Source organism: Mixophyes fleayi, chromosome 10 (genome assembly GCF_038048845.1).
Source record: "Mixophyes fleayi isolate aMixFle1 chromosome 10, aMixFle1.hap1, whole genome shotgun sequence".
Lineage (NCBI taxonomy): Eukaryota > Metazoa > Chordata > Amphibia > Anura > Limnodynastidae > Mixophyes > Mixophyes fleayi.
In genome coordinates, this window is record NC_134411.1 from 25,243,686 (window position 1) to 25,254,340 (window position 10,655).

The window sequence follows — 10,655 nt, forward strand, 5'->3', positions numbered from 1 at the left end:
CCCACGGTATTGGAGCAATCCAGGAGGCTTGGCACCTTATGAACTGTTTTAAGGGTGCTATTTGGCTTGCTAGGAATCGCCTCATCTTGAAAAGGTTAGAAGATGACCATCCAGGACTGTCGCAGGCTGATCCACAGGCTGCTAAGAGACTATAACACCCTTGACAGTCCTGAGGAAGAGGAAGAAGATTGTTGTCTCCCTCTTCTCCTTCTACCCCTATGTGTCTGTTTATTCAATAAAGCTTTGGGCTTGTGTTTCCCCTTCCCTTACCCCCCTCTAACCCATTCCCCAATACTGTTTGAAGTTTTGTTGAATGTCTTGCCTTAATTTATGCACCCTTCCCTATATTTGTGTCTGTCTCTCAATAAAGCATGGGGCTTGTGATCTCCCCACCCTACCCCCCTCACCTACTGTCCCCTCACATTCATTGCTTGTTTGAATCTGTTATGCTGTTTAAGTTTTGCATGGTTAGTGCATACTTGCCAACTTCTTATCGTTGGCATCCGGGAGCTGCCGGGGGGAGGAGGCCATGAGGGGGTTGGGGCTCAGAAAATCGCATAATTTTTCACCCCGCCTCCGTCATATATTGACGCAAACACGTCATTTTACAGTGGAGGTGGTGACAAATGCCGCAATTCCTTGAGAATTCCTGCATTTTAGATCTAATTCTGCCCACTTCACTAGGAAGTGGACAGATGCGGGAGGCTGCCATACTATCCCGGGAGTCCGGGAGACCCACTCGGAATCCGGGAGTCTCCCGGACATTCCAGGAGAGTTGGCAAGTATGGGTTAGTGCAGTACTTGATGTATAGTGTAGAATGTTCTAGTACCCTATGTCTTGTACTAAAAAGTATGAATGATCATGTTCAGAGCCGTAACTTAGAATTCTAGCGCCTGGGGCGAGAAAGACAAGTGCCGCCCCCCTAGCCCTCAATTTTAACCAAATGAATCTAGAATAATCCTAAACTGCGCCCCCCTTCAGCGTTGCGCCCTGGGTGGTCGCCCCTATTGCACAGCCCTTGTTACGGCCCTGATCATGTTTCATGGTGTACACTAAAATGTAATGTATTGTATGTTCTTTGCATCTTTATACAAATAAAGATATAATATAATAAACTAAAAAGTAATCACTGGTGAAACTACCATAGCACAAAAACATGAAAATAGGTCTGGTCAAAGAGGAGTAAATTACCTCTGTATCTAAGCTTAAGCTTGTATCCCCCCATAACAATAATTGTATTTATGCACTTAGTGAACAATATACAATTGAGGGACACCCTTTATGATCATATTTTCATTAGTTTTTAATTAGATTGTTCATTAGAAAGAACATTTTTTTTAACTCCCAGAATCCCTAGTGACTCGGATCTGGTTATCGCACCCTCTAGGTTACAGACCCTTCCTAGCACTTTGCCCTTCTTGCCCTAACTCAAAATGGCGGCATCGCCCTCAGCAGCCTTCAGAGTTATGCCTGGTCACGACTTCCGAGAGCTCGGTTTGGCACAACAGAGAAGCGGAAGATTTTGCAGGTCGCACAGGAAGTAAGGTGCGCGGTGAGCTCCCTCTGCTTCCGGCGCTGGAAGTGCGAACTCACCCGGCCTGTGAAAGGAAATAAACATGGCGTCTGTGTGGGATGAGACCGAGGTAAGAGGCAGCAATACAGGGACAATGGGGTCTGGGAATATCGGTGCAGAGAATGGAGATGATGAGGGCACTGACCTGTCTCTAGCTGGTACCTGTCTGCCCGCAGCTCTTATTCATCTCTGTGCTGATCGGGAGAGCAGGTCCTCTGGTCAGGTCACCTCTTCAAGTCAGATAGCCCCCCAGGTCGGGTCCCCACCACCCAGATCAGCCCCCCCCCAGGTCAGATAGCCCTCTCAGGTCAAGTGCCCACCACCCAGATCAACCCCCCCCCCCCCAGGTCATGTCCCCACCACCCAGATCAACTCCCCCCCCCAGGTCATGTCCCCACCACCCACATCAACCACCCCACAGGTCAGCAGGTAGCCCCCCAGGTGAGGTCCCCACCACCCAGATCAGGTGCTCCCCCCTTCAGATCAGATCAGATCCCCCTCAGGTCCCCTATGTCATCTAGAGACATCCCAGCATGTCTCTAGATGACACGGCATGCTGAAACTTGTAGTTCTACAGGAGCTACAACATCACAGTAACTTCCAGTGACACCTTTCATGCTGTGCCTTTTACCAACCATACAGGATGCAATATATTATTCTGTAAAAGATTCCTTTCCATGTGTTAATTTCCAAAGGGGTCTGCTGAACATTTTCCTGTTTCTTCTACTCATTGATATCCAGGACATACCTGAAAATGACAAGTGAATGTGTTTCTACCTGATAAATATACTTTATCATGTAACACAATCACCATATGTGTTCTAGCTCTTTCTAGCATTGATATGTAATGCAGATCCATTGTGTGTACCCAATAACAAGACAAGAGGATACAATTGTAGCAGCAAATTAAAAGCAAGTCTGCTGCTTCCAGGGTAAGATCTGAGACTAGGGTGCACACGTGATAGGGCTGTGCAGCTGTATCTGAAAGATTGGCATGGAACAATTATGTTATACCTGCTTGAAGACCTATGTGACCATCAACACAAGTGTCTATCCTGTGACAAATCCCTTGATTTTCCTCTCGTGTCACTCTACCCCATCCTTCATAGTTTAAACCTCCTTTAAAAACTCACCTTTTATCAAAGTCTACCATTCTCCCATATAAATCCTCTCTTGCCAGCTAAGCCTGCCCTTGCCCACATCACCTCTCTGCGTCGTACCTGGCTCTCCCAGTTCAGCCTTGTCACTCCACATTATTATTATTATTAATTTTTATTTATAAGGCGCCACAAGGTGTCTGCAGCGCCGTACAGAGACAAACAAATTACAATACATTGGGAGACAGTACAGTAAACAGTAAGCACAGTAACTCAGTAAGCTCAATGCACAGCTAGAGAGGAAGGGGGAGGGAGGATCCGCAAAACGACTGGGCCCAAGAAGGAGGGCGAGGAAGACAGGAAGACCCCCAGGGGGGAGGAGGGAGCGAGAGTGGACGTGGGGTGGAGGGCCCTCGAGGAGGAGGGCTAAGTAGCTGGAGAGCAGAGTTAGAAGTGGTGGAAACAGGAGGAGAGATGGCCCTGCTCAGAGGAGCGTACAATCTAAGGGATTAGATTGATAGTAAGATAGTAAGATTAGATAGTAAGCTCCTGGGATATAAAAATATAAATGTAAATATGCATTGTAATGATTGTAAATCTACATGTTCAACTGAGGTCACTTTATACTTGGTGTTTACTCTTGGACTATCATTTAACAGCAGGATGGGGTAGGACAAGAAGTCCTTAAGATGTCCACAGAAGAGATCATTCAAAGGACCCGGCTCTTGGACAGTGAAATAAAGGTGAGACCTGTGCAGGATTTATGCGTAAAAATAGAAATTTGTGTGTACATGTTTTAGGTTTTCACTACATAATAGTTTTGGAAGAATATGGATCAGTGTCATGAAAGAATTGAAAAATTGTGTTATTAATAACATTATTTTCTCAGTTAATAAATTTGTTTTATATTGTACAGCAAATGTATGTTTACATCTTTAGAGCTTAACTTGGGAACTTCAAGGCAAACGATCACATTCTCTTCTTGCAGTGTTTACTGATATTATTTTTACAGATTTTCCCTTGTTGCATGAGCTTAAAGGTTCACTGAACATAAATACAAATCGTATTATATAAAAGTCTTTCCAATAACATATCTATATATCGTCAGCTCTGATACTCTGCTGACATAAATAAAGTTATGATTGTGAAGGGAGATGTTTTCAGACACACAGCACACTTCCTGTCAAATAATCCCATTGGAGGACACTGCAGCCCGAAATAGCTGATAATGTAGAATTGTAGCCAACACTCAGTTACATTGCAAATGGCAATACAATGTGAAATCGCTCAAGTTCTTTCAAGGTATGGAAATTTTTATATCTGTGAATGTTACTAATAGCTCCTTTATGTTTGGGGCAATATGTCTTTTAGGTTTAGTGGCTACTACGAGTTCTCCTTAGTGATCAGTTTAACTTTAATATGTGTGTGATGTTCACATATGGTTAAGTAATATAAATCTATACGTTCTCAAACAAGAGGCAGTTGCATAAATATCAAGGTATGTTTATGTTTTGTGCTCTAGATTATGAAGAGCGAGGTTTTGCGGGTGACGCATGAGTTACAAGCCATGAAAGATAAAATCAAGGAAAACAGTGAGAAAATCAAAGTGAATAAGACCCTTCCCTACCTGGTTTCCAATGTTATTGAGGTAAGATTCACTCAACTGGTTCATTGTTTTTTGAGGGGTTTTGTGTTGCACCACTGAAAACTTACTGCTGTTAAATTTTAAAGAGAACCAGGCGCTTTAATGGAGGGAAGTACAGGTATAAGCAGGGGAGGTCACCTGAATCAGTCCATCAGCAGGCAGTACTAGTAGATCTACGTAAGATTGATTTTAATAGCTGTTGGCTTATGAGTTTGTATTAGATACAGTTTACACTGAAACTATTGGTGCTTGAAATTAAGGGAGATCTACTTTTTTTCTGTATGAGTCGTCAGAGGCTCTTCTGGTTAAAATAAGAATAATTAAATAGCTGTTGACTTGGTGGGTAGTGTTGCATGTATTAATGTGTGTAAGGATGATTGGCTGGTTGATGGCCTACAATGTACATCGAGAACCTCTAGTTTTACTCTCTGTCCCGCTGCACAGTTACCTTACCTGTTTGCGTTCCCACGTATAAGCAATTTTGTAGCTTTCGTCAGTGAGCTACTAATTTCACATTTTCTTTCATTTTCAGCTACTAGATGTTGATCCCAATGACCAAGAGGAAGACGGTGCCAATATTGATCTAGACTCTCAGAGGAAGGGAAAGTGTGCGGTTATAAAAACATCTACCCGACAGGTAATCCTACATACATCCACATATATATACCTATGTGCTATTGTTACTATAAGGATGCGTACAGGGCTCTTTTTACCAATAAGTTTGCCCTTTCATGGGCAGAGCTTCACATTGAAAGGGCTGTTTTACAATCACTTTTATGTGTGTGTGTGTGTGTGTGTGTGTGTGTGTGTGTGTGTGTGTATATATATTATAATACTTTTTATGAAATTTTAGAATTGGGTTACTCAGACCTGTGTTATGTTCACACACTGCAATTGTGATAGTTTTTGATGCGTTATATAGCACTAGAATAATATGGATTATATAGCAGTAGACATTGCATAGGTGGGGTGCAGACTAGTTCTGAGGATTGACTGAGGGACGTTTAAAAGCTTCTACCAGAGGGACAGGTCATTTGTGTTATATTTCAACACGCCTTTTTATCCACAGTCTGCATGTATGTGGGTTTTCCTATATATGCAATTATTACTGCTGGCTGCATCTGGCAACGCCACCTGTAACGTAGATAGTATATGGTCTGGACAAATACAGCCTCTTCCATACATTTACAAGTGTTTACAATGCTTATGTAGTTGCCCGGTACTCTGAGCAGTACTCCAATAATATCTCTTCTCCCCAGACATACTTCCTGCCAGTGATTGGTTTGGTTGATGCAGAGAAGCTGAAGCCTGGTGATCTTGTGGTGAGTATTTTTCTAGTGTTGATTGAAATGCAAATAGTTAAAGTGAAACAACCCCAAAACACTGAAAATGCTTACTTTGAAACGTCCATGTTTACGGTCTGTATTTAGTAGTAGTGTGTAATAAGGGATAATACTGACCGACATCAGTGATATCTCTGCTCTTATTAACTAGAGGCTACAATGCTGTGGTCTCAGTACACTCTGCTGTGTGTAATGAGCATCTATGCACAGCATATATTATTATTATTATTGCAAAATGTGTGTGATGGGGTTAAAGATTCTAAATTGCCACCTATAGAAAGTCCTGCTGACTGTGCAGTTTCTTTATTGATTAAAATGTCACCATGCATGGAAAGTCTGAGTGATTCTCTGCATGTACAGTTGTAATGAGAAAAGGGTCAGTACAGTTTATCACCCTCAACGAAATCGGTTTATTTCCACCTTTAATCATGATTTGCTGCTGCCTTACATAAAGGACAATATTTCACAGAACAGCCTTTTTATAAATTGTGATCTCTGTTCTTGAAGGGGGTGAATAAGGATTCCTACCTCATCTTGGAGACCCTCCCCACAGAATACGATTCTCGTGTTAAGGCGATGGAGGTGGATGAAAGGCCGACCGAGCAGTACAGCGATATTGGAGGCCTGGATAAGCAGATCCAGGAGGTGGGGAATTGGACATTTTATTACAGTAATGCTTATGTTTATTACGTACAACATTTCAATGTGTCCAAACACTTTGTTTCGTGCAGCTGGTAGAAGCCATTGTTCTACCCATGAACCACAAGGAGAAATTTGAGAATTTGGGAATTCAGCCTCCAAAAGGCGTGCTCATGTACGGTCCTCCTGGAACGGGAAAGACTCTTTTGGCAAGAGCATGTGCCGCACAGACCAAGGTAGGTCCTGACTGTGGACAGCGTGGACAAGAGGAACGAAGGAGACATTAATGATTGTCGTGTCTTCTCTCAGGCCACTTTCCTGAAGCTTGCTGGTCCTCAGTTAGTTCAGATGTTCATCGGAGATGGAGCCAAGCTTGTCCGGGATGCCTTTGCATTGGCCAAGGAGAAGGCTCCATCCATCATTTTTATTGATGAACTGGACGCTATTGGAACAAAAAGGTTTGTTTTGACAATGGTCACTGAGTAGAAGGCAGACTTGAGTGACATTAACTTGTAGCGAATGTTGGACGTTATTTGGTGATATTTGTAGAATTCTCTGTGATAGAATTTGACTTGTTTTCTTGAGTTTCGTCCACTTTGTCTTTCAGATTTGACAGTGAGAAGGCCGGAGACAGAGAGGTGCAGAGGACGATGTTGGAGCTTCTAAACCAGCTGGATGGTTTTCAGCCCAACACCCAAGTTAAGGTACAGACATGTTTCTTTTTACTTTACCATTATACCGGTGTGTGTTTGTTGTCTAGGAGTGACCTGTCTTTTAGCCAAACCTTCTCTGGGCAGATTTATTAATTGTTCCCCTATATTGTGCTGCAGGTGATTGCTGCTACAAACCGTGTAGACATCTTGGATCCCGCACTGCTCCGTTCAGGACGTCTGGACCGGAAGATTGAATTCCCAATGCCCAATGAAGAGGCCCGAGCCAGAATCATGCAGATCCACTCCCGCAAGATGAATGTCAGGTAAGTAACTACTAATCTGACTGGGGCAGGTGAATGTGCGTGCTGTGGGACATGTGTTTAGTCCTATTCCATGTTCCGAACATCTGAATCTGCGAGATAAAGGACATAGGCAGCACAGTGGCCTAGTGGTTAGCATTTCTGCCTCTCCCTGTGTTTGCGTGGGTTTCCTTCGGGTGCTCCGGTTTCCTCCCACATTCCAAAAACATATTAGTAGGTTAATTGACTGCTATCAAAATTGACCCTAGTCTGTCTCTGTCTCTGTCTCTGTCTCTGTGTTGGGGAATTTAGAATATAAGCTCCAATGGGACAGGGACTGATGTGAATGAGTTCTCTGTACAGCGCTGAGGAATTAGTGGCGCTATAAAAATAGATGATGATGATTTTAGTTCAATTTATTACTTTTCGATCATTGCACCCTTCCCTTCCTGTACTTGATGGTGGCGCTGTTGTTAATGAAGCCTGTGGACAACTTTGACGTTTTAGGCTCTTCTTATTGTATAAATATTTAGGAATGTGGCTGTCTTTTTCTTTATGTAACATATTTATTTATTTTTTTAATTTTTGTAGAACGTAAATACTAAGGAATGTCTCTATAAAATATTTTGCTATAACAATGCAGGGTTGCATTAATCCTTTTCTTTATTTGCAGTCCTGACGTCAACTATGAGGAGCTCGCTCGCTGCACCGATGACTTCAATGGGGCGCAGTGTAAAGCCGTATGTGTGGAGGCGGTGAGTACTGTGCTTAATAGGGGATTAAGCTTTCATTTAAATTGGCACGACAGTCAAAAGCCTGTATAATTTATGTTTAAAACTGCCGTATAGAGGGTTATTACATATTCTGTGCGGATAACATTTTGCAGAAATGTCTGTGTTGCAGCTGTCATTGTCACTTTACCCTCCGTCTCAGTGCTTGTCACTTTATTTATTTAGCTTCAAGTAATAGGTTGCTGTGTTGTCAGCAGCGCACACGGTTTTACTTACAAATTAAAGGTTAGCCTTTTATGTTTGTAGCATTGCTAAAAGGTCTTTACTCTGCAGGATAGTCTCTTTAAGCCATATGGTCCCAATAGGGTGTTTAAGTGAATGTTTGTGAGATATTACTAAGCAATGTAAGACCGCAGCAGTCTGAATAAAGTTAAATGAGGACACAATGGGTGATGATTGCTGCCATGGTGACAGTGTATGCAAACTTCTTTACCGGATATCTCTATCTCGGTTTTAGTGCCACTTGGTTAAATGGTGGCACTACATAGACCATGTGGTATATTTGCTAAACTGCAGGTTTGTAAAAGTGGAGATGTTGCCTATAGCAACCAATCAGATTCTAGCTTTCATTTATTTAGTACATTCTACAAAATGACAGCTAGAATCTGATTGGTTGCTACAGGCAACATCTCCACTTTTTCAAACCCGCAGTTTAGTAAATATGCCCCTGTGTGTTTTATAGCATGCCTGGACTCCCATGACAGCTCCATGTCTTTTATCACAAGTACTGTTTCTGACTTATTGGCTTGTATTGTGGCCTCATGAAATTGTTACTAATTACATTGCTTTTGGGGGTTATGGAATCTAATAAATTAGTCATCTGAAGGTGGAAAATCCATTTAAGCAGCATTTCCTATGCGTTCAAATCAGTGCAGGATTTCTTACATCGCATCGGTATTGATATGGGGGTGGCTTGTTTGGTGTGCAGGATCCCACTACTTTATTGGTTTGTGGGGGGGGGACCCTTTTGTCACTCGGAATGATGTCTGAATATTGTTCCTCTCCGATTCAATGTAGGGAATGATTGCTCTGCGCAGAGGGGCCACCGAACTAACGCACGAAGATTACATGGAGGGGATATTGGAAGTCCAGGCTAAGAAAAAGGCCAATTTGCAGTACTATGCGTAGACCCCAAAACGGGGCGATCGGTGGGAAGTCCCCGCTGTTTGTTGTGTACGGACTGTTCACTTTATGTTACAGGAAGAAATAAACCAGACCTCTTTAACTGTACAACCTGCACTCACTTTGGAGTCTTTGCTTCTAAAGGAAGTGTTTACTCATTTAGTGATTCCTTTCTTTGTATCCCGTCCTCTCCACACCTTGGCAGTACTTGAAAAGATTATCTGCTGATTGTCCCTGATTGATACTAGAATTCTATATGTCTAACATTTTACATGGTGAGTTTTCTGAGTCATTGAATCTTTTCCTATGGAATGTGAACTGGGCCCAACAACATTATTCTCATTTAGTCTTACTGGGGTTTTATCTTTGGAAATGTAGTTATGGTTTTCTTCTACCCAGTTTTAAAATGTGATCGTAACATGCGCCTCCTGTTTGCATTAAAGTAGATCTCCATTAAAACATACCTTTTTTGTTAATGATCTCTTTCCTACTCCACCCACCTAGCAGAACTGTGTAGGCCCCATGAACAAGATTCTATGGCGGGTGATATTAGGACCCGATGGAGCTTGTAATTGCTGCTTTTCCTGTTATTTCAGCCAGGAGAACTTTGAAAGTAAATGTTGCTACAAGGAAGGTTGTCAGCACAGCTGATTGGGTGGCTGCCTTGGCCCGGCCAAGTGGCTGCCTTGGCCCGGCCAAGTGGCTGCCTTGGCCCGGCCAAGTGGCTGCCTTGGCCCGGCCAAGTGGCTGCCTTGGCCCGGCCAAGTGGCTGCCTTGGCCCGGCCAAGTGGCTGCCTTGTTTAGCACCTTTTGAGCAGCATTCACTTTAAAACTCACTGGAGAAAGCAGTGGTTACATAAACAGAGGGGAAGTCCCAAATACCATGTTTTCTACTAGTTTAGGGCTAGGATGCCACTGGTTATGTGGCATTAAATAAATACACACACAAATTAAAATCTATATATTTTTAAACTCAATGTAAAGGGACCTGTTATTTATGCCTTTTTTTTTCAAACCAATAAATCGGTATTGGAACTGATGTTATTAAAGTATATATTATTGCAATTTTAGACGGGGCTACCATAATGATTTCTGGCATGGTGGACAAGTACTACTCTCTAGATAAGAAAAGAACAGTAATTCTCTTGATAACAGAACTGCTCTCATACTCTAGAACAAAGGGAGGCAGGTTGTGGAACTACAAGTCCTAGAATTCAGTCTTTAGCTGTCAGAGCATGTTGGTACTTGTAGTGCCACAAGTTGACTAGCCCTGTTTTAAGGTGGGGGGAACAAATCTGCCAACAGGGCGGCTTATTTACTCTACAAGTCATTGGGGTATATTTACTAAACTGCGGGTTTGAAAAAGTGGAGATGTTACCTATAGCAACCAATCATATTCTAGCTGTCATTTTATAGAATATACTAAATGATAACTAGAATCTGGTTGCTATAGGCAATATCCCCAGTTTTTGAAACACGCAGTTTAGTGAAT

The 10,655-nt window shown here is 42.5% G+C and overlaps 1 protein-coding gene across 1 annotated transcript; it reads left to right on the forward strand.

Annotated features, from left to right (window-relative positions):
- Nucleotides 1-1,520: 1,520 nt before the first annotated feature.
- On the forward strand, nt 1,521-9,639 carry PSMC3 (proteasome 26S subunit, ATPase 3). The gene is made up of 12 exons (XM_075188111.1): nt 1,521-1,644; nt 3,331-3,414; nt 4,194-4,319; nt 4,849-4,953; nt 5,576-5,638; nt 6,167-6,304; nt 6,391-6,534; nt 6,608-6,756; nt 6,906-7,002; nt 7,129-7,274; nt 7,924-8,005; nt 9,059-9,639. Exons 1-12 carry the CDS (start codon nt 1,618-1,620, stop codon nt 9,167-9,169), a joined length of 1,272 nt encoding a protein of 423 aa, XP_075044212.1. The 5' UTR covers nt 1,521-1,617; the 3' UTR covers nt 9,170-9,639.
- Nucleotides 9,640-10,655: the final 1,016 nt, after the last annotated feature.